The following is a 24788-nucleotide window of genomic DNA, read 5'->3' as shown; positions in this document are numbered from 1 at the left end:
TTCCAGGGATGGAATCCGTCATGTCGCGAGCCACTGTGTCGCCACGGAGTGTCAAAACCTTTTTTCGGGATAGGCCCCGCCTCCGTGGGTGGATCTGTCATGTAGATTATGAAATTTCCCAGTGGAGATCATTAAACTTTCATCTAATCTCATTGAATTAAAATAAGAATGTGCAAGCCCTTGACACACTGTCCAAAGCGATATTGTTCGGCCACATCAGGGCTTTGACAAAGTCATAAAACAAACTAAATGTAGCCATGTGACGTTGCAAGTAACCGTTGCGAGGTCCTTTTCGGGGAAGCCAATATATAGCAACAAAATGCTATCACATCATTTTTCACTCAGGTGGATTATCTGCAATTTGACGTCTGTTAGTCAATGAATAATGACAAATGTATTGTGTAGTACAAAATATGTTACCTTGTCAACATTGGCTTTGTTAGGTCTAAGGACATAGCCATTGGAATTTGTCGATATGATCGCATATTTGGCAACCTTGGCCAATTGCTCCCATTATTAATGTTTGCAATTCCCCTTATTAAGCCATAAAAAAATGTACAAAGCACACGGCACATATTTGCTCACATAGGACGCACGTAAAAGTCTAAAATGTTCTCCAAAGTGGACGGCTTTTTGACACGCTATATTTATATAGTGAAAAGGCGGAAGGGTGAAAGGGGAATGCGCATATCATGCTTAAAGCATGACAATATTAACAGTCGACAATGACGTTTTCCTCTACTACCAGTGACCGAGACATTCTGGATTAGAGTCGAAATGGGTAAAACGAGATCAGTTTGACAAAAAACGTACTTAAAAAAATCCCATACAAAAGTTGTTATACGGTGTACACAATTTGAAATGATAAAAAAACGTATAAAATATGGGAAAAACTTATAAATTGACAGGTATGCCGTCTGAAGGCGTGTCAATCAGGTTGTTATTGTTGTTGTTCTTCTTGTGGACACTCACTTTGGAATGCTACTCCCCTGTTTTTCGCAAACCAATCGTATACCTGGCAACCTCGGCCAATTGCTCCCCTTATTAATGTTTGCAATTCCCTTTATTACGCGATAATCAACCTTACAAATGCAACGCGGCGCACATTTACTCACATAGGGCGCATTTAAAGGTCTAAAATTTTCTCCAAAGTGGACGAGGTGCCCCATCAGGATGCACTAAATTCAAGATTCTGTAGATGTCGCTGTATGACGCTTGACTGTCTGGGTACATTGCTTGCCGACACGCTATATTTATATTGTGAAAAGGCGGGCGTGTGAGGGGGGAATGGCGTGTGCATATCATGCTTAAAAATCTACATTCAACACTTACACAGACCATTTGATATTATATTTGTAAGATATTGCAAGGTGCATCCAACAGTTCAAAAGCCTCAAATCAGCCATCTTCGTTTGTATGCTAAAATTGCCCAAAAAGAGCAAAGTGAGTCGACAGTTTTGCCCAGTTTTGCAGGCACAAACCTTTTCGCATCATACGATAGGCCCTCTGTGGCGTAATGTGATTGGCATTTAAGTGAAACCATGAGTTCAAAAGACAACATCTCAAAGATCAGGCGCATCTTTTCCACATTTGATCAACTCCAGCTCTGACAGCTGTTGGGTCAAAATCCCGCAACAATCACCTTGTGCGTAAAAATGCTACATCTGTTTTACATTGTCACATTAAAGTACCCAAAAGGCTTTTCTTCACCGTGTAGTCACACGAACGCGTTTTGCTTGGCTCTTCCTACTCCATCGCGGCTCGTGTTTACGGCGACGAGATGTACTCATGACCATTGTTGTTCCATTTTTTTTATTTAGTATTTGATGCATACTCGGGGATGACAGCTGCGACGTAAACTAAATTGGCTGTTTACAAGCGACTCCGTCGTAAAGCCATCTAGGGAGGAGTGGATAAAAAGTGTTTGGAAAAGGGCAGACATTTTTTATTTGGCCTGTTTCGTTTCAAGCTTTGTTCTCTCCCAAGGTTATTAACATCAAGTCTATTTTTGAAAGCCCCTTGCAAATTGAAACGTACTGCAGGAAACTGATATTTTTTTCTTTCTGGTAGCCTTGACAGCTCAAACAACACAACATTGCTAAATACATGCAAATCGAATCGAAGGAGTAGAAATAAATAACATGTATGCGGTATTTATGTCCAGGCTTAGTGTAGTTTGTCGTCGAATGGACGCTCAGTATGTTTTTGAATTTGCGGCACCCTTCTGTAAGATATTGGTGGAATTTTCCACTCATGTTCTCAATTTGAAGAACATGTTTGTACAATCTGTGTGTGTTTTTATAATCTCACTAGGAGCTGAAGATCTGTGCCAAGAGGCATTAAAAACAGTTTTCACTTGTCTTATTGTAGTGAGCAGCAAAGAGGGGAATTAACATTTCTTATTCACGAGAAAAAACTATTAAAGCATTTCATTGATGAGATACAAACAGGATGAGGTTGACAAAATGTAAATAATAACTAGAAAGGGCAATTGGAAGCAGTTTCAAACTGGATTAAACAAAAGAATAGTAAAGGGTGTTTACATTACTTACCGTGCTTTTGTTTACATTCATTGGTGAAGCGAATCAATGGATACATTAATTAAACAGATAGCAGATCACAATAGTTTAAAAGGTCAACTTGGTGAAATATTTATATCATCGTAAAATGGCATTTAACATTTGGTAGACTTTTTATATTCACTGCACATTGGCATTCAAAATATGTTGCAAAATCCACTTGACTAAATTCACTGTGCACAATGTCCTAAATTAAACATAATGATCCGTTATGTAGGCCAATTGTGGCTGAATTCTGAATATGTGATGCGCACTGTACTCATTTTTGATATTTTTTTGTAAATAAATGTGCTTTTCAAATACATAATTAGCTTTGTGACAGCATTTACAATCTTTAAAAAGGAAGAATATTTAGGCAGGCAATATATACAAAAAAAGGACAAGTGATGTAAAGATAACCACAAAATAACAGTGAATCAAATACTGTTCAAAATTATTGAGTTTGGAAAAAAAACATCGTGACGTGCGTATGACGTCACTTCCGCAAGCAACAAATATGGCGTCTCACGTAGAGCATTTGTCTAGTGCTATAGCTAATATTAGGCCAACAAACGACATTACTGAAATGGATTTTCAGGCAAGCAATAATGTTGTAAATGTAGAGGACTTACCAGGGAGACGGGATCCGGCAATCACCCTCTTGTCGACGCCGAGCGGCACACAGCCGCTTGTTTGGTCGCAGGACCACCGGCTTGCAGTGTGCACTAGCAACTCTGTAGCAGTAGTGGAGCATCTTTGCGACTTCCAAACCAGCAAACAAGATCTGATACTGAGCAGATCTTCAATTCCTATCCCCGAAAAGAGCTACAAAATGCGGGTAATTATGTCTTAGTTTTGCTCTTTTTCAACAACTTGATCGAAAGTTCCAGTCAAGACTAAATGGGGACAACGTGCACACGCTATACTTCCAGCGCACGTGTTAAAAAAACAAATCGGGATTGAACGATTTAACAAAAACGTATCGGGATTGAACGATTTAACAACGTAAATGGAATATAGTACCGCGGTGGGCACGGGTGGGCAATCCGATCCTTGAGGTCCCCCGATGGGTGCAGGTTTTTGTTGCAACCGATCCAGCAAAATGGATTTCTGCAGAAAACAAGCACCTGTCTGCAATCGACTGATTGCATTGGTAGGACAACAGATCTGGTTTGCAATGAAAACCTGCACCCAACTACTAGTTTTCCTACCTAGGGACATGTATTCTCACTTGTATGAAATAAAATGCATTTTGTGTTAATTTTTTGGAGGGGGAAACAAATGTTATCACCGTTTCATTATGTTAATGTGCAGGAAATACCTAAATATTTGCATTGAAGCATCTTAGCATAGCAAATGTTGCATCTGTGTGTTTTGTCAGGTTGTAATTGTTTATTATTATTTTGATAGTCAGCACCATCAAATAGTTCACTCTAAAAAGTACAGTTAAGCAACCAAATACAGTCTTAAAATACTTGGGTACGTTACTTTGCTGTCTTTTTAATCATCAGATACTGTCATTGTTGACTTGCATAATCTAATAGTTACTTTACAGCATGGTTGTTTTTATTAAGATTGTGTTTACAGAGTTTACAGAGATCTGGAACTGCATTAAAATACTGCAAAGACTAAATATTTAAAAAAAAAGTGTTCTATGCTACTATACTGTGTAAACATTGCTTACCATTGGGAAGATTACCGTATACATATTAACACATAACAAAAATGATCTTCTATATGACTGGGAGTCGGAGGGAATAATGCCTCCATTAAAATCAAAAATAAAAAAAAAACAAATCAGACAAGACCAGCCGGGAAATTAAAATATAATGATTCGGTTTGTTTATTTTCCATCTGTAATTGTTGCTTTTGTTGTTGTTGACTGTTAAGGTCGGACCTTCAACAGAGCACGCGGAGGCAATGACCCACTTTAACACACATTCGGATTGCTCCACGATGCAGGAGTTTCTGCTGGATAGATCAATGAATCCCTATGGGGAGCAGAAAGGAATGAAATACGCTAGTTGGTCGCCGTTGGGTTGCGGTGGCAGTGGCCGTTGCTTGCTAGCGTGCTTGACGCTCGAACACAGACTCACCATCCAACAGTGGCACGTGCGTCGGGCGTGGCAGACGCTGGTCGACCTCGGCGATAAGTACGGCGAGGTGCTCCAAAAACGAGGCTACGCCCAAAAAGACGGGCAACCGCCCGAGAAGGATCTCTTCGACTTTGAGGAGCTTCAGCGACGGCATCAAATGCAGACCCCCGTGAGGATGGAGTGGTCAAGCATTTACACGCTGAAACAAGTGGAGTCGGACAATTCCTGCCTGGATGTGGAGATGGTCCTTCTTGCCGTCTTGATGGAAAATGGCGACCTTGTTTTGTGGAAGTTCACGTTGCCCTTCGAAAACGGCTCGGATGTCGTTTTTTTCGACGCCATCGAGTCCCACGTGAGCCGACCTAGCGCCTTGGCGTGGTGGGAGTACGAAAACGCCGGTCGGCAAATGAGCGGCTTGATCGTCGGTAGCGACTTGGGGCCCATTAAAATCATGCCGGTCAGTTTGGCGGGAGTCAAGGGTTACTTCACCCTCCGACACCCCGTCATCCTCTGGGAAGAGTGTGACAAGATTAGCGTGGAGAACCTCAAGTGCGTCTCGCTGGTCCACCCCATCCTCCAATCCACCTGCAGCCTCATCGTGGCTTCTCGCGGTTCCTACGTCTTCTGGTGTTTGCTCGCCATCAAGCCCACCGGACTGGAGGTGCGCAACTCGCACATGGCGGGCCTCCACTCGCTCCCCGTGGTGTCGTTGGCGGTCGGCCCGAGCGGGGTCGTGTACACTTGCTCCGCCAGCGGGTGGATCAAAAAGCTGACGCCGAAATTCACGGAGAGCGCCTTGACTTTTAATCAAAAAATCCTGCTGTCCCCCGAAAATCTGACCAACCAGCGCTTACGTGCGATCGCACTGAGCCCCAACGAGGCGTACATCGCATTACTCGGCACGCGAGGTATGGTGAACTCCTTTCACACCGGTCTCAAGAACTACCAAGTGAACTTTTTCGCTTTAAAATTACCGGAAGCAGCAGCCAGGCTCCTGTTGGGGTCTCCCTCGGAGAACCTCTACAAGCAGGCTGACCTACTCGACATTATGAGGTGGAACATCTTAAAAACCAAAAGCATTCCCGAGGCGCTTCAGCAGGAGCTGGACCAGAAGATCCACGAGGTGGACTCCCTCTACTTTTGGCGCTTGAAGCTTTTCTTGATTCGTTTTCTGCACCAGTCGCTTCAGAGCCCACTGACGGACCACCACTGGAAACCTTCCGAGGAGATCCCCCACGGTCTGGTGCGGGTCGACCAGGAAAAGGATGAAGAAGAGGGCGAAGGGATGAAGGGGAGGAATTCAAAGGAGCAGATGATGGAGTTGCAGGAAAAGATGGATTTAGTGGAGAACCGTCTCGCGAGGGAGAACATGAAGAAGTTGCTTGGGGAGGTCTACCTCAACTCTCAGAAAACTGAGAAGACCTGCATTCCCACTATTGGTGTGGCCGAGCACCTCCTCAAGGAAAATGGAGATGAAAACACAGAGGTAAACAAACAAAAGCGCCATTTGTCATCATACATATTATCTAGCGAGCTAGCTTTACTATGGAAATAGTCATTGCAGGCAAATATGTAATGTGGCCTTCAATTTCTATCAAGGGAATCTTTGATAGTAATGCTTTATTTTTCTATATAGCTTAATATTCTACTAGGTAAATATTTCATGATATCATCTGGTATTGGAGGCCATGTCGTTAAAGATCGTTTCCAAAACAAAGTGCGAAAACTCCTCGAGATCCTCGGGCCAAATACGTATGTTCTCATCCTTGTCTTTGGCCTCGTAGGTCCTAATCGGTCACATCAAGAAAAAGATGAACAAGCAGACGTTCCCGGAGTGCTGCAGCATCTGCCAGGAGACGCTTCCCTTCAATGACCACAAACGAGCCTTGTGCCCAAACGGTCACACGTGGCTCAGGTACGAACCCGCCAATCTAGACCTGGAGTCAATGTTACACTCTGCAATAAAGCCGCCTCTCCTTCTGATATTTACACGTGTAACCCGCTTGTTTGACAACCTACCCGTGAGCTAACATGTTTTTTTTTTGTACGTTGTCTCTTTTAGGTGTGTTTTGTCCTATCAGGCGTGTCAGGCATTTACGTACAGACGCTGTCTCTTGCATGATAGCATCTCTGGAATTCCCGACCCTGACGGTAAGATGCCCTTCCGATTTTGGAGTTGGAGTTTGATTTATTTAATAAGGGACAGCATATATCAATGAACATATTTAGATTCATGTTAATGAACATTTATTTATATGTAAATATGTAAGATTGTAGACGAGGGCTAATTTGCATCTTTTTTCCCTTGTGTAAGTTGAAGATAAACGATGTCGCATACAAGACACACGTACGCCTACGTAGCACAGTTTTAGACAGCATTGTGAGTGCAATTTTGTTGGTCTAACAGCCAGGCTTTAAGATGATTGGCCAAGAGGTTCATGGTAATTGGTATTGAGTTCCAGGTATGAAGGTGCTTTGGCTAATTTAGCATTCTTTTTGAAGGGAACTACACAGTCACCTCTAGAGCCAGCTCTTGTTGATGTGTCGAAATTTTTTTGTACAAAATCTTAGTGTCGGAATTTTTTGTACAAAATCTTGGAGTGTCGGAATTTTTTGTACAAAATCTTCGTGTCGGAATTTTTTTGTACAAAATCTTGGTGTCGGATTTTTTTTGTACAAAATCTTGGGAGTCTGATTTTTTTTGTACAAAATCTTGGAGTGTCGGAATTTTTGTGTACAAAATCTTGGTGTCGGAATTTTTTGGTACAAAATCTTGGAGTGTCGGAATTTTTTGGTACAAAACCTTGGAGTGGCGGAATTTTTTGGTACAAAACCTTGGAGTGGCGGAATTTTTTGGTACAAAATCTTGGAGTGTCTGAATTTTTTTGTACAAAATCTTGTAAGAATTTGTAAACCAAGCTGGCATCTCCATATTTAACAGTATTGTTCCAGTTCAAGCGTTTGTGTGTCTTTTTGTTTAATACCTGACTGTTTTGGTGCGTTTTTGGCCCTTGGCATGTAATTTTGCTCCAGAAAATTAACATATACAAACAGAAATGTCTACATTTTGACGTAATTTGCCGCTTTTATCGCTTTCTTTCCTTTAGACCCACCGTGGATAAAGAAAATCCTCCAGGCGCCATGCTTACTCTGCGACTCTCCCATGATGTAGAAGGTATAAGCAAGTACCAGTTTTTACAATCACCGCAACGTGTCTCTTAATGATATCATATTTATATCCATGTCTTCAACTCGGAAATAAATGTCTTTGAAGATATGTTGACTCTTGTATTTCTTCACTAGCCGAGCCCGTAAATGAAGGTGCTGCGGCTTTGAATTAGTTTTTTTAATGAGGTAAAACATTGTGGAGTCCAACTTTACACTTTATTTTCTAGCACTCCCCCAAAATTCCCATTCAGACGCCATGTTTGCACAAAGATACAAAGACAAGTTTGAAATGTGGTTATATCTGGAAGCTTTCATTATTCAGTAGAACTTGAGGGCACCATAAATAAGCACACACACACACACTTCTCCTGTATTTCCAAAGCTTTGGTGTAGTTTTATTGCAAGTAAGTGGAACTTACTGCTAGACCTATTTTAGTAATTTTATACTTTTTCCTCTCTCTCTTTTTTGAGAGCAACAAATAATACATTGTGAATAAAACATTGTCTTGGAGAGGGAAAAAAAAATCTCGGCGTACCTACTTTAATTGGCAGCGTAAAACAATTTCCATGCTTTGGGAGGAGGAGGTGCTCAGTCATTCTCTCAGATGAGGACTTCCGCTAATGTAAACGCAGAAGAGAAGAAACGGCGAGGCAGATGAGATGAGCAAGAGGCAGGAAGAAAGTGAAAAGTGTGCTTAAAAACCTGCCGCGCTCCCTCCCGTGGGAACGCCGCGTAATGAGATTCAGCAGTAATGAGGGACAGAACATGGTGCCAGATGTGATTCTAATTCTAATCAAGCAGGGGAGGGCGCTAGCGAGGGCGTGTGAGCATATTGTTAAAGACAATTTAAGGCTTTTTTTTCACCCAATTTTGGGGACGAGGAACACTCTTGGTGGCATGTTCATGTTCTCTATTGGGTTCATTTCCTTGTCTTTGGATCAAAGTGGTAGGTGGGTCATCAGCACGCCCCTAGAATTGTTGAAATTGGCTTTTTTTATGGGTGGCGCTTCATAGAAGTTGTTCATGCCGTGTGGAAAATCATCTGCAAAAAGTTGGATTTTCCGAACATGATCTGTTTTGAACTCAACTTATTGCAGGAATTCAATTCAAAATTGAACATGCAAATTCCATACAGGTGGACCAACCTGGATTTGAACCCAGGTCCCCCACTGTGAGCCCAATGCCCTAAGCACTCATGCACCGAGCCACCCGTGTAAAACGTGACCGGATGTTTCGTTGCCGGACACTTCGTCCCCGGACGTTTGGTCGAAAGGACAGTTCGTCGAACAGACATTTCGTTGACGGACAATTTGTCGCCGGATTTGCTCGCTCTCAAAATTATAATCATGAGAGAGAGAGTTTACTGTAGAAAACGATCTACCAGGTAATCTCTCGCTCTCGAAATTATAATTATGAGAGAGAGAGAGAGAGTTTGTAAACAATTGGATGACAATTGGATTGGATAACTTTATTCATCCCGTATTCGGGAAATTTCGTTGTCACAGTAGCAAGAGGGTGAGGATGCAGAAATAGGAAAGGCATTTTAGACATAAATAAATAGGTAATAAGTAAGTTAATAAATAAATACATGAATAAATATATAAATAAATAAGTGTGTTGCTGAAGTATATATATACATACATATATATATATATATATATATACACATATATATACATATATATATGTATATGTATACACCTATACATATACATACACATAGAATTAACATTAAAGAGCCTGATGGGAGGAAGGATCTACGGAAGCGCTCCTTCCTGCAATGAGGGTGCCGCAGTCTATTGCTAAAAGAGCTTTGGAGGGACAATGTCAGAGCATTAATATCTAAATATCTAATAGCAAGTGTCCGTGGACGAAACGTCCGGGTACCGTTTAAAATCATGTCCCACTCAAAAATTCCATTGATTTGAATGCTGCTCTCATCCCACGTCAACAGGGATAAGCTCCAGCTGCCACCCATTAAATCGACATTTCTTTCCCAAAACAACTTGAAATATGACACTTACATAGGTCAAGTCTTTTGTACTGTTTGTGTGGTGTGATCTGATGTTGAGTTTCCTTGACAGAACCGAGGGTGGATGTTTTTGGTTGATCCTCCTACTTGCAAAATCAAGCGTCATAGAAGATTTCCACCAGCAATTACCCACTTCTCCTCCCATCTCTCCTCTCCCACAGCATCAAACAGGTTTGTGTTTTTTTTATTATTGAATATTTTGACACTTTATGTTAGTGTCAGGGCGGTAACGATCAGAACCTTTTCCCCACCTTAATTCCATGTGATGTTCCCTTTGTTTCGACTTGATTTGGAAGACGATCCTTCCTCCCCGCCGTCGCCGCATCGTCTCAAGAGTATCGCTCGCTTCCGTCGCATTCAGTTTATGCCAATAAAGCACAGCCAGCATCGCCTGGTGCGATAATGAGGCTTTTTAGCGTTCTCTGTTCATTGGTTGAAAAAAAAAAAAGCAAACCGTAGCAGACATTAATTTTTCGGGTTAAGAAGGCAGTTTTCACAACACGCACCAACAAACAACGGGTTTATTCTCGATTTCGCACCATCTGCGTCATTGCTATTGTGCTAGTTTTTATATTTGAAATGATTTAATATGCAGTCCCCGTCTAAGCACACAATAATGAGTATTGATGAACCTTATTGACTGATGATGAAATACTAACCAGACTATTTTGACATTGACCTTTGGCATATTGCCACTTAAAAGACTCAAAATGAGATCAACGGCCTTCTCCTGTCTAAACGCCTAATTCTTCTTTCACAGATGAACATTGGCTGCAATTGACGGCGATACACATCCAATTGTTCAATTGCTGCCAGACCCCCCCGGTCCAAAGTGATTGGAGGTCAATGGGGCTGAAAGGTGGTCATTCAATGCCAACCATGCCAATTAAAATGGATCGGATGTCTAACTCTGTCAAGGTCAGTGACTGAGGTAATATTTCATTGTGAAAGAGGCATTCAGAACGGAAAATTTGTAAATTTACAGAATGAACTGCTATTTTCAGTTACTATACTCTACTAAAACTCCATTGGCTGCTCACTAATTCAGTCACTTTTTGTACCTAATTATTTATGTGACCACTTAGTCATGTTAACTACTTATCTATGATGACTACTTATTTATCTTGTTGACTACTTATTATTTTTTTATTGATTATTTATTTGTGAACTTCATAGTGAAGTTTTAAATCTCATTATACTTGTATAATGACAAAAGATAGTCATTTCCAACATTGTTCACTACCCACTATTCATTCTCCCAGATTTTTCAATACCTTCATCTAAAATGCACTTTTCCTTAAACCCATTTTTTCCCTCGTCATTTAAAAGCTTTCAAAACCATCGCCTATTTTTAAGGTCCCCATCGACCTATCTTTAAGGTCCAGCAGATTTACAATTTTTTGGTGTATAGACTGTACTCCTTCCATAACGCTCTTAATAAACCGTGGGGCAATTTTACGTATTTGGGCAAAACAGTCCTGGGTGCTCCCAGTGTCTTTGAACTCAACTTAAAAATCTTTTATTTCTAATTCCATTTTGATAGTAGTCTAAGGAAGTGGTACTCTAGTCTAATGCTGCCTGAAAACACTCACATACACACATAAATACACGCACACACATGCACATGCAGCATGTCAGTGTTAATGAAGTCAATATGCAAGGTTGTCTTGTGCACTGTGGCGCTGATGGGGTGAACACGCTTGCCTAACTGGTTGACTTTGCTGTTCGCCATCCCCGGGGAAGAGGAGGGAGGGCGGTCAGTGACCCGACAAGGGCTGAGGGGGCGCTTGTGTGTGTCCCGTCATTAGAGTCCCCATTTGTCTGTGGCTGGGAGAGCACTCGAGTGGAACTAATACTGAACAGCAGAAAGGACATGGAAAGGGAGGGACGATTTTTTACGGATACATTAATTAAGCGCTCTCTTAACATGCTTCCTGTCTCTGTGTCTTCTTCTTCTGCTTTAATTAAGTGCGGGCTAAAGCCTGCCTTAACCTGTCAAATGTTTAATAACAACGCCTGACTTTTAGAAGGCGCTACCTTTAGTCAAATAATGTAAAGTGCTTAATTAAGCTTTCGCTGGATTTGAGACATTTTACAGTTTGCATTTCTACTCACTTGGGCCTTATCATAATTGCAAAAGGCAAACTTTTTAATGGCAAACATGATAGCATCTCAATTTTTTTTTCTTTCATCATCATACATGACCTTTGACCTTTTTGCATTTTCCACAGGTTTATTGAACTGAAAGTTCACATTTTAATATAATTCTTTAAATGTTTGCATGTATATTTCACTTCTAATTTAAAGGTCAGGGGGTTGTTAAAATGTAGATGTTAACAAGCAAACACATGGAAAATGGGTATAAATAGTTATACGATGCTTTAATGATGCGTTAAGTATATACTGTATTATTTTTCTTAAGGTCTTAATTTTTTTTTCGTAATTAAATCATGCAAAGAAAATGAGACGCATGACAATTTCACCAAACAGAGTGCAAAAAAAATTGAGCAATTGAGCTAAAATGGGCATCGCATGCTCACTTTGAATTTTTAAGCGGAATAGTTAAGAGTTGATTTCTAAAATACCAAATCAAGGTCTGACTGATACCTTTTGTGTTAAGTCTCGTTTTGCTCCGCCCGTTTGATGTGCTTCTGAGAGGGATTGATGGACAGTTATGTCTTCATTGCCTATGGTTGCTAAAAGTTTTTTTTTTTTTAAATAAATGTTTTTCAACCTTCAGATGAGAGGGATATGAGAACAAAAAAAGACTTCTTTTTTTTTTTTGCAAGTCTACCCGAACACGCCTAAGCACATCTTAAGTGAAACACGCTTGTCGGCAGGCTCGCTAGACATCACATGACGTGTAACGTGGAAGCGGCAGATGATGGATGTCTGTCTCCATCAACGGCGCGCCGTCAAGTGACAGCTCTCGGCGGCGGTGACAAGCCAGGTTCCAGCCGAGACAGATTGCCTTCAGGTGGCTCGCTTTTCAAAATCTCGCCGAGGACGTGGCGCGCTTAACTTTCCTTTTGAAGGCGGAAGGGCTCTCGCTGTCTTTTTTTTTTTTTTTCTTCTTCTCTTGCTTATATGCCACATTTCAACACGACGTAAAAGTACAGAGCGGGGGTGGGGAAATAGCTCATTTGAGAGTTTGCTTTAATATCTATCTTTCCAAGATCAGAGTCATATATTCACACCTCATATTTCAAAACGTCTATCACAGGCCGTGTAAAATTCCCTTAAAAGTGCATTATGCAACGTAATAGTCAGTTTGAGTGACGCTTACCTGCCGGGGAGGGGGTGGGGGGGGGGCGCACCTGCTGCCTATTGCGAAAAGAATTTCATCACGCGGGAGACCTGGCTTGTCGCCGTTGACTGAAATTCCAAATGAACGCGCCTCACCCGTGGATAAATGCATTTTAACAAGTTAAAGCGGCTTTAAAAAAAAAAGCAAGCGTATTCTTTGTTGGAACGACTCTTTAAGCGGTGGATTTCGCTCTCGGGGAGGAGAAATGGTTTCGGAGCCCAGTTGTGTCGAATTTCAAATGAGTATTTTTTTTTGTTTGAGGGGGAAGAAGGCGAAAACACCGGTAATAACTCTGTGCAAAACCATTAGAATGCATATTTATGTTGCTTGTTATGAAATATTCATCAAGTTTGGAATAAAAAAAGAACAGCCAATTGGGGCTACGCAGGGAAAATGTGTGTTTATTTGCGTTTGTGTTGCTGTAAAATGAGGCCGACGGGGCTCTCATCACCTCTCGCGCGCGCGCGGGGTTGCCGACAAACTCCTGGCATTCAATATCTGACACGCCTTGTTTTGTTTGCACTTTTTTTTTTTCTTCCTCTCTTTTCCATCCCAACTTTTCATTCTCCCGCTTCCCGAATTAAGAAATGAATGAAGGATAGGTTCTTTAGCAACTGCCCCTGCAATGTTTACCACTGATGAAATTATAATGCGGGCCCTGCTGTATTATTCATAAGCCAATTAGGCGAAGTGTTACTTGATTTGATGGGGAGACGACACACAGTGTACATTTAACTAATGGAGACCAAGAGAGCAAAGGGAAGGAGGGCCGGGAGGACAGCTGAGGCGGCCGATTCCGCGCCTTGCTCTAGGATTACGTGGCTAATTGCCCTGCTTTATCTGTCTGTCATGGATAGCCATGCATATTTTAGCGTTCCCAAACACTTTGATTGTTTGCACTCGTGTTGGGGCTGTAACAAGTAGAGCAGAGGCCAGAGTGGAGTGTAGTTAAAAACTGCCAGCGGGGGGATACAGGGACAGGGTGCAGGCAGGGTGGCGTGTAGGAAGGGGGCGGGGGATCAAACCTCGGGCCTCGTGACAGGTGGGGGGGAAAAGTTTTGACATAGCAAAGGTGTGTCGAGGTGAGGAAATACAGCGGGAAAGCAGGAGATTGCAATTAAAAGACCTTGAGATGATGCTTTTGTGTTTTTTTTTGTCCTTGTAGCCCAGTGGGTCTTTAGAAACCAGGGGTGTTCAAACTTTTTTCCTGCAAGATATACTTTACTTTTCAAGGAGTTCACCTTCCATGAGCTACCTTTTTAATTATTATTTTTTACAGGCCACCTTTATTTATGTTGATATACCTCACATTAGACCAGGGGTTCGCGTGCCGCTTTAATGTCAACTTGATTTCACGTGGGCCGGACCATTTTAGATATAATAGTTAGATTTTTTTAAATAAATGGATTAAAAGAACTGGATTAAAAGCCCTGAGTATTCAGTTTTTTTATAAATCTTAAACAATGTTTATTTTAGCTTTTTTTAAAATATATTTTTAGATTTTACAAAATGATTTTTGAACTAAAAACAGAAAAAATGATTAAAAAATGACAGTTATTGATTTAAAAGGGGGAAAATCAGGAAATTTAATATACATCTATAGTCTTCATTTGAATTTGATCCTAAAACAGAAAGTCGGCACTCATCATTGACTTTCCCGGGCCACACAAAATGATGCGGCGGGCCAGATTTGGCCCCCGGGCCGCCACTTTGACACATGTGCATTAGACTCTATCAACATGTATGAGAGCAGTAGGATGAAAATCCACTCTCAATTCATGCTAAAACTTAATGTGGACTTGCCAAATTCATAAGAGCCTAGCTAAGGAAACCGACAGACGGGAGGGATCAAAATGTTATTGTAGTGTGATAGTTCCTTGGCAATTTATGTTATGGACTATTGAGCTTTCTAATTTTGAATTCTCATTTGTGGCACACTGCTTTCAGAGTACAGCTGAACAGAATAAGTTTCCAAACAAGTCTGTAAATGTATTCACAGTTTTAAGGTGACCTAAATGGTAAATGGTCTTTGGCTTTTGGATTGGATAACTTTATTCATCCCGTATTTGACAGCTTTTCCACCTTTTTAAAGCACTTTCACAAGATATTTTCATGCATCATAGCAGCATCAGGAGTATTTTAGGGAGAATAAAGCTTATATGATTGGGAAATAACACCGTTGAAAATGTTTTCCAGGTGTCTCTCTACCTTCATGTCAAGTCCAAGTCCGTAGTCTTCCCGGAAGGGCGTGATTAGGTTGAACAAAGTACCGACAGAAGAGGTTTCAACTAAGTTGAGGAACAATGGACTTGGAGACAGCCATTGTCGAGCCAGCTGTCCGGACGGGTGGCCATAAGGCGGATGGTGCCCGAACCGGTTGGTGGACTCCTGCGGTGAGGGATGTCGTCCAACTGATGAATGAGTGAGTACCATCAGGGCCTTTTTCCAACTGTGAGATTCTGGAGAGAGCAGACACACTCTTGAGCTTTTATTGTCATTATACAAGTATAATGCGATTTAAAGCTTTCACAAATAACAACAACAAACAGACAAATCAGTCATCAATAAATAAGAAATAAATAAATAGTCCATGTGAGGTCAGCTGAGAGGAGCGGTCTTGTTCCGTCTGAAGTCCAGGATGAGTTCCATGGTTTTGGAGACGTTCAGCGTCAAGTTGTTCAGAGTGGACCATTTGCTGAGTCTACATTAAACACATAGATAATCAATATATAATAATGATAAATAAATTATCACTAAACAGTAATAGATAAATAAGTGGTCCACATAATAAATAAGTAGTATAAGTAGTAGTCTTGATTGGTCCTAGGTGCAGAACTCGAGTACTTGAGTATGGTGACAGCTCTTGGGAAGAAACTGTCCTGGAGTCTGTTTGTCTTGGCTGTTATGCCCTACCAAGTTTTGCTAGGCTAAAGCAGATACGGGTCAAATGCGGCAACATTGGAGTAGAACAAACAGAACTTTTTTTTTTATTTGGACAAAAACAACGCTTTTTTTTTTAAAAGGCCTTACTTATTTTTGCCGTCCATGGACTCAACAACAAACAAACACATAGATAATCAATGTATAGTAATGATAAATGAATAATCAATAAATAGTAATGCATAAATAACTAGTCAACATAAAAACTAAGAAGTATAAGTAGTAGTAATAAGTCTTCATTAGTCTTGATTGACCCCTGATGTAGCGTCATCAATTAGGAAATAGTAGAATTTAAATTCAGACCACAACCAGTTTTCATTTTAGATTGCACTAAAATAAGTGGAGCTTTCAATTAAAGTTCCTGGCCTTAGTTTTCAGGTCTGGTCATATTCAGTATCTTCAATTGTACTGTTCAATTCAATTGAAAATGAGAGACAAGTGGTTTTTGTAGTTTAATTTGTTTTTGTTTTCAATCTGGTAGAGCATCCCTCAAATCGAGCCAATGTAAATGCTACCCAATTTTGCGTACGGAGTTTGGAAAGTGCCCTAAAAAATCTTTTCCATGGGTTAACTGTCGTAGGGCGTGCCCCCTCTCAGTGCACGCCGATCCTGGAGCAACTCTGACTGATGAGCTCTTTGAAAGATGATCAGACACTCATACAAGCCAGGGGAAACTGGAGCAAAGGGATCCTTAATTATCTGATGAAGGGAAGCTTATCTGAACGGTTTCTTTTTTCTCTCCCCTTTTTTTATCTGCCGGGATCGTGTGGCAGATCTTTACATAACAAAAGAGCAACCTGGCTCACCTCCATCCGAAACGCCATTCTGATTCACCGACGCCACGTTAGAGGTTGTCAGTTTCAACTCTTTAAAACGTCCTATCTGGTCACGAATATGCCATAAAGATTGAATCGTCCATACGTGGCTTGCCGCGGTGATTTATTTAAAGGTTTGAAGTAAGGATCCTCCCTAAGATTTCGATACCTTCCTATCAAAACACGATTCGATTAGGAGCCGCAACGACGTGGTCACCACGTTAACTTATTCATCAGCGTTAAAGCACGTGTAAGGAGATAGCCGTTAATTAATATCGCTGTCGGGTAAATGCTTCCTGCCGGACCGTCCCCGCCATCCATCAGTAACCTAATCGCGATCTGGCGTTCGTGCCAGGCCTCGGGCTCAATTAAGATAATGCCACCAAAACGAGGTCTCTCGCCATTAGCCTCATCAAGACGGGGCCGTTAATGGAGTAATGAGCCCACTCCGGGAACAATTACGCCGCCGTACCCTCCCGACGGATGAGTAATTGGTGCCGACCTGACTGAGGAGTCACGGGGCGGCGTGGCCGGGCGCTGACTTGGGCACGGATGTTGACCCTGGAGGTGGGACGGCGGCAGCTGGGGGGCTCAGCGGCCAAGTCTTTGCTCTTTATCATAAGCAATTAACATGGGCCGCCCGTCGGATGAGTGGTTAGCACGTCGGCCTCACAGTTCTGGGGTCCTGGGTTCAAACCCAGGTCGGTCCTCCTGCGTGGAGTTTGCATGGTCTTGCACGGGCTCGCGTGAGTTTTCTCCGGGTACTCCAGTTTCCTCCGACGTTCCAAATAAACGTGCATGGTAGGCTGATTGGATACTCTAAATCACGTGTCAAAGTGGCGGCCCGGGGGCCAAATCTGGCCCGCCGCATCATTTTGTGTGGCCCGGGAAAGTCAATCATGAGTGACGAATTTCTGTTTTAGGATTAAATTAAAATGAAGAGTATAGATGTATATTACATTTCCTGATTTTCCCCCTTTTAAATCAATCATTGTCATTTTTTAATCCATTTTTTTCTGTGTTTTTAGTTCAAACATCATTTTGTAAAATCTAAATATATATATAAAGCTAAAATAAACATTGTTTTAGATCTATAAAAAAAATTGAATATTCAGGGCTTTTAATCCAGTTCTTTTAATCATTTTATTTAAAAAAAAAATCTAAATATTATATCTAAAATGGCCCACGTGAAATCAAGTTGACGTTACAGCGACCCGCGAACCAACCCGAATCTGACCCCTGCTCCAAATTGCCCCAAACTATGATTGGTTGTCTGTCTGCTCGTGCCCTGCGATTGGTTGGCCACCAATTTGGGGTGTCCCCTGCATCGTGCCCGAATTCAATTGAATATATATATATTTTTTTAATTTTTTTATTTTTAAAGTAATTTTTCAATATGAGATTTCAAGTTTGGATTCCCCGATTTCATTTTCTTATTATATGAGACACGCACCGCATAGTCCTTCATTTTTGAGAGAGTCCTGGCTCAGGTACGCATTTCAAGTTCGGTGCTGTCACGGAATCAAACAGCAGTCTTAAATAAATAAATATGGTGGGCGTATAGAGTCTTACACCGTGAGCGAGTCTGCCATCTCCATTTGAAGGAATGTTTTCACTGCGCAGAGTGACCGTCCAACACATTTCATTTGCGGTAGTTTTTCGCTCGCATATTTTCCGATTCAGGAGCTCCACGCGGTTGTCTACCGTCCGCCCACACCTCCAACTACACACACACACACAAACACACACACCAGGCATCGGCGGTCTGGCATTAGCTTTAACGATCCCTCCGACGCAGATCGGGGCGCATCATTCCGCCGCACGACGCGACTTTGCGGCGGCTCGGGGGCCCTTAAACCTCATCGCCAAGATGTTTGGTCTGTTCATGGCCGTGAAGCTGCAGGGTGGGCGGCTCCTTGGGAATTTTAAGAGTCAAGCCCCTCTTAAATCTTCTTGTTTCAACTTCAGAAAATCAATAAGATAAATATCCTGTTTGCCTCTCTCCTACTTAGCGGCACCAGAGCGGAGAATCTGGCTTTAACCTGGGGCTATGTTTAAAATAATCCCTCCCCCACTAACCCACCCCTAAACCTTTTTAAAGCTTTGAGGGACCAGGCTTCTCAGGTGCGTGCCTTTTTTGTTGTTTTTTTTTCTTTCTTTCCGAGGAAAAAAATCAAGGAGGCTTGTGTAAACATAGACTATCACGCCATTGGTCCGGAAGCGCCAGTGGCTAAGTCACGCCATCGACCCGCTCCTTGTGTGATTAGGCTGCTGAACCCGAGCAGAACCCAGACACGGATCGAAGACGGACGGCGTGGACGTGAGCTCACGTCCCGCTGCTTTTCATCGATTTTGTTTCCCTGCCCTCAATTATAGAACGAAATGGCCGTTCTGGACTTGAACTCCAATCACACTTTTTTTGCCAGCGTGCCCTATGAATCTGGAAAGCTTTTTCACTCCTATGAAATTTGTGTTTGATGGACTATTTTGGCAGGCCCTCTGGAGAAATGCGCTTTACGACAACACGCTCAAAGTGTGTGTCTCGTTTCATCTTTTATTGTTGCGGGTGATTGCCTGGAAGACAAAAGGCCATCGTGTTTCTGCAAATGTACGAGTCAACCTGTCAGAAATAGCTTTAGAAAATAAATAGCCTGGCTATGACTCCGTTTTATACAACATTGACTCCACTAATTGGAACTAGTCCCTTCACCGTGACTGACACCCGTAACGAAGTCCATTATTCTTATTCTATACAGTCATACTTCTACTTACGAATGCCTCTAGGTATGGCTTATTAAATAATTTTATGATCATTTTCTCTCTTTTTTCTGTCTTCACACTTTTCCTAAGAAATTGAGACACACAAGGATTTTTTAAGGGTTTAGTTGGTAATTTTGTGAGGCCCGTGGAATGAATTAGAGTATTTACATATAAAGTACTGCTTTACTTACAGATTTTTCAACTTACAAAAAAAGTTCTGCAACCAATTAATTTTGTAAGTAGAGGTACGACTGTAGTACTGAATGCAAGAAAGACATGCGTAAAACCGTACACAAGCATTGATTGAAATTCCATAAGCTTTTTTTTGACTTTTTTCTATTTTCTCCCTTTACCGGCAGAAAATAATCAATCGAATAAAAAATGGAAGAGATGGACGGACGGTTATTGCCATTGGAAGAAGGAGATGTGATCATTGGATCATCATTTCAGGTAGGACAAACTGACTTATTTTGAAAAGTTTTAGAGTTTAATTAATCCATGTAAGACCCTCTTGTGCAAACTCTTTATAATCAACCCCAACCTCAAAATTCTGAGGCTGATGTGTTCCCTCAAAATATGATTTAAAAAAATAATAATGCAAAAAAAAATAGCTTTGAACTGAAATATGTTTCACATTTTCAGGTAAATAGGCAAGAAAATTCATTATAGAGCAATGTGCTTTATTGTTGAGTTTGAGTTGGTTTATTTAATAAGCACAGCATATATTAATAAACATATTTAAATTCACGTTATTGTACATACATATGTAAATATGTAAGAGGGCTAATTTCCATCTTTAGTCCCTTGTGTAGGTTGAAGATATATGATGATATAAGTGTGTTGTATGTATATATATATTTTTCCTATATATATACACCCATAGAACCTACCGATTTTCATTATGAGCCATCTAGCAATAATGGAGGACTATCTATTTTAGCTCATGTCCTCTCCAAGAAGCGTGCGAGAACTTGAGACCTCCCCTCAGAGTGATGTAACAAAAAACACAGTGTAGCCTATTTGATTTAAACATTTATAAAGTGCATATTTGGACTAATTGTCACTTCTCAAAGACACGGAGCCAGCCATCCCATCGTGTGGCCGACGTTATCTCTGACAGCTTGACTGACTGCATGTCATTGTAACCCTTAAGTATTTCATGCCCCGCAGACCTGGTAAATTGACCCGCGGCCGTACTAACATCCACCTAATTTTCAATCATCCCGCCATTGCCGCAAACGAGAGCGCCGTCCGTCATTATCGGAGTGCCATCAGACACTCGCCGGCGAGGCGCTGGCCGAGGATGTCTAAGGGGGGGGAGGTTCACTTCGATGGGAAGGAGGGTAACCCGAGCCCCCCGTGATAATCCGACTACGCTCCGACATTTTGGCGGATAACTGTAGCGTCGACGGAGCTCAGGTGAGATTGGCTCCGTCGTTCGCGTGCGTGGCTTTGCTTTTTTTTTTCCCCTCCCTCTCGTATGTCGTCCCTCCATCGACGGCTTTTCCCTCCCCTTTCCCCTTCCTATACCGCATATGAATATTCGCCGCAATTCCCGACATAGACACGGCGAAATGCGGCGGGGAAGGGTCGTGGGTGCAACTTTAGCTGGAGTAATGAGGCCTAATCCCCTGCTGACTGGGGCTTGTTTAAACAGCTCCCGACTAAGCCGCTCGGTAATCGAGTAATTAACCTGGGTGCCCTTTTCTGCCCAGTAGCTCCGGATTGGACTACGAAGGCCATCCATATTTTACTCTTTTGTTGCTGCAAGGGTCGAGTGAGATGAATTTCTTTGCGGGACAGAAGCTTTTGAAGTGGCTAAAGCTGAAATGAGGGACAAGTGGTACACTAACTTTGAATTCGGGTTCAACACAAACTGTTTTTATACACAGTCAGTGACGTGATTCTTTTAAGACACAAAAACGATGCAATTAAAGTCTGTTTTAAATTGGTTGGTGGCTGGATGTTGCCTTTTTTTAGAAAAGATTGCCACTGGAAGTGTTCAAATTGCATTCGTTTGTTTCGGTCAGCGTAAAATAGATAACTTTAGTTAATCTGAATATTCAATTTTTGTGAATACTTGGCGTGTGTGTATTTATTTGAAAAACTGATAGTGAAAGTCATTGTCCTTAATTTACTGTCTTATTCTTCTTGATATTTAATGGCAACCCCTTGTTACTTAGAAGATGGTGCCCAGTTCTGCTGAAATAATGTAGTAAATATTTAAAAGTAATCAAAACTGGCTCTAGTACCACCACTCAAATCAGTTCTTGTTATCGACAAATACACATGATGTTAGTTTATTTTTTCTTTTAACAGTGATTACTAAACAAAACAAAAATGTCAACCAGAATGCCCTTTTCATGGGTATCGCTGTGTGCTCGATGTGCAGTAGAATGGTTTCTCTCTGATACAATTGGACTTTAATTTCTTCCCATGTAGAAATTGGAACTTTTTGGAAGATCCCGTAGCTCTCAGTAAGTACAAATTCTGCGCCGTGGAACGTAACGGCGAGAGTTCAAAGGTCATTAACTCGCACTTTGAATAAGTTGAGCTAGGCGGCGCATTGAGAAAGGAGATGTACCCCCCCCCCCTCGCCCGGTGATCTGATTTGCAGACAATCATACACGGCAGATTCTTTGTATTTGCTTTTGGTGGGCTCCCGAAAACAATCAGCGCAATCAAACGGCACACACTACACAGACATCCCATCAAGCCGCCGCGGTAAAAGCCGGGCGTGTTCGCGTCCCAACTCCAGCTCGAGCTCAACGCGAGGGAGGCGCCGGGGGTGTTTGAAGTCGGAAGCCAGCGCGCATTACGCCAGATGAAATGCTATCACGCGTGGCCGATGAATGGTTTGTGTCATTAAGAGAATAAGGCAAACAGGGAGCCGAGCGCGCTCAGAGCTCAGAACCTTGCCGCTCGCACGCCTTTCTGAGGGGAAGGCAAGATTAAGGGGATGTTCAGAGCCGCTCGTCTGTCAAGACTTCAAAGATGCCATCGACACTCCTTGTTTCTGCCGGTGCAGCAACCAAATCGCACACACTCCGCTGCCTCTGTGGCTGTCAAAGCTCCTCTGACATCCCCTTCATCAGGTATACGGGCTTTAATCCAGACACGGATAAATAAATCAACACAGAGGGGTCCCGCTCTTTTCGCCACCTCCTGGCGGCGGGGCGTCTGTCTGCGCGGCCCCGAGGAGCGCCCGAGATCTCAAGGAGTCGTTAGTCGTCTGCGAAGGGACAATGGCGTGTTACATAAATGATCATTATTACAAAACAAAGAGGAGAAAAGAAACGCGTATGCGCTGTTTTGTTGGAGTCGAGCGTGTTGAAAGGGTTCAGCTCGCCCAATTGGACGCAGGCTCCGCCAGCTGTTTGAACGGCTTTTTTTTGTATAACTGACTTTTTTGGGAACGTGTCTTCATTTATAGTGTGAGGGAATAACGGAGGTTGTATTAGATTTTGCAGATTGGCCATGCTGTGTAAACCAGGGGTGGCGTTCATTGAATCAATTGAATTAAAATGAATGCTTTTATTGTCATTATACAAGTAGAATAGGATGAGAGAAGCTTTCACTACGTAGCGCAAAAATAACAACAACAAATAGATAAATAAATAATCGATAAATAAGTAAGTAGTCCAAGTGAAATCAGCAAGGCGGTCTTGTTCCGTCTGAAGTCCAGGATGAGTTCCATGGTTTTGGAGACGTTAAGCGCCAAGTTGTTGAGAGCCCACCACTCAAATAATATAATGATGAATAAATAATCAACAAATAGTAATAGATAAATTAGTGGTCAACATAAATAAGTGGTATAAGTAGTAGTAAGAAGTATTGATTAGGTCCTAGGTGCAGAACTCGAGTTGAGTATGGTGACAGCCCTTGGAAAGAAACTGTGACTCTATTTGTCTTGGCTGTTATGGCTCTGTAGAGCTTTCCACAGGGCAGCAGGTTGATTTGGTGGAAGCCTGGATACGTATTGTCTTTTCTGATGCTCTCTGCCCTTCTAAGGCACAGGGATTTGTAGATGCTGGACAGGGTAGGTAGGGGGCAGTTGATGCCAACTAGTGTGGTTTATTTTTGGCCCAGAAAGTTCGTTCACAGGCCGCGGTTGACGTCAATGGCACTGAAAGATGAGGTTCCGCGGCCAGTTTAAGTGAATTAGACATCTATTGTTGTCAATAGCAGCCAATGAGTTTGTTGTGTTTCCCTTCATTTTTTTATTTTTGATGTCCACTTCAATTTGAGCATATTTACAGATCAGTTAGGATCATTTCCTGTTGATTTTGAGGGACTTTCCAGGATGCTTCTTGTTCGTTTGTCGATTCATGCTGATTTTTGGGCATTTTCAAGTGACTTTGTTTTGGCTTTGCGGCATTTTAAGGTTCTTTATTCACTCATTGGCTCAAGTGGATACAATATACGGGGCACATGGGTGGAAAAAGGAGTGCGTTTGGATACCAGGGAATCCAATGTGCGATAAAACACACAGCAGATGGAGGACCGCGGGAAGCAATCTGAGGCATCAACAGTGAAATAAATAGAGCAAACCAAAAGATAGAAGCACTGTGTACCCAATACGAGTGCTTTAACTGGCGGGGAAAGGAAGGCGAGGAAAGAAAAGCAAGGCGGCGCCGAAGAGCGGCGCGTTGTACCTGTCGTTGGCGCTTTTCATTTTATTTTAACAGCAAAAGCGAGGCAGACAGAGATCACCGCAACAGAAATATGTTGTCTGAACTGAGAGGAGAGATCTGTTGATCCATTGTTGTGTTTGTTTGTTTTGAAGAGCGGTCTGGCAGAGACATAGCGCATCCCTTTCAGAATACAAAAGATGCCTTAGAGGCAACATAAGTGAAGTTTTACGCTGATGACTGCCTGCGTGACAAACACCCGCTGAAAAAAACCGCAACTCCACCTGCTTTATCGGTAAAAGTTCACGGCAAAAAAAAAAAGGTGGCTTTAAACACGGAACGAACACGCGCACGGGCACGAACGTGCGCGTATAGATGCGCGGGTTCTGTCTACCCTATAAGAAGAATGTGAAGTGCCCATGGGGTCCGTGTTAGTTGTGAAAAATTAAAGGAGACGGATTCAAACTGTCCAATTTCCAC

General features: G+C 42.1%; 1 protein-coding gene across 3 annotated transcripts; it reads left to right on the top strand.

The window, feature by feature from the left end:
- Window positions 1–3059: 3059 nt before the first annotated feature.
- Window positions 3060–15584, top strand: gtf3c4 (general transcription factor IIIC, polypeptide 4). 3 transcript variants are annotated; one of them, XR_013305476.1, is made up of 8 exons: window positions 3060–3396; window positions 4449–6140; window positions 6439–6569; window positions 6717–6805; window positions 7762–7829; window positions 9908–10026; window positions 10616–10773; window positions 15359–15584. XR_013305476.1 is itself a non-coding variant. In XM_077622397.1 (5 exons), exons 1-5 carry the CDS (start codon window positions 3076–3078, stop codon window positions 7824–7826), a joined length of 2298 nt encoding a protein of 765 aa, XP_077478523.1. In that variant the 5' UTR covers window positions 3060–3075; the 3' UTR covers window positions 7827–7931. The 3 variants fall into 3 exon arrangements, 1 of the variants encoding a protein (XP_077478523.1); XR_013305477.1 differs by lacking the exon at window positions 10616–10773; XM_077622397.1 differs by lacking the exons at window positions 9908–10026; window positions 10616–10773; window positions 15359–15584 and having other exon boundaries at window positions 7762–7931.
- The last annotated feature ends 9204 nt before the right edge of the window (window positions 15585–24788 follow it).

This window comes from Stigmatopora argus, chromosome 16, assembly GCF_051989625.1.
Source record: "Stigmatopora argus isolate UIUO_Sarg chromosome 16, RoL_Sarg_1.0, whole genome shotgun sequence".
Lineage (NCBI taxonomy): Eukaryota > Metazoa > Chordata > Actinopteri > Syngnathiformes > Syngnathidae > Stigmatopora > Stigmatopora argus.
This window is presented reverse-complemented; position numbering and strand designations above follow the sequence as displayed.

Excerpts from the sequence above, each read along its gene's own strand:
- gtf3c4 (XM_077622397.1), top strand. The coding sequence starts at position 3,076 with ATGGCGTCTCACGTAGAGCATTTGTCTAGTGCTATAGCTAATATTAGG. Across the intron at positions 3,397-4,448 it reads AAAAGAGCTACAAAATGCGG|GTCGGACCTTCAACAGAGCA; the intron begins GTAATTATGTCT and ends TTGACTGTTAAG. Across the intron at positions 6,141-6,438 it reads ATGGAGATGAAAACACAGAG|GTCCTAATCGGTCACATCAA; the intron begins GTAAACAAACAA and ends TTGGCCTCGTAG.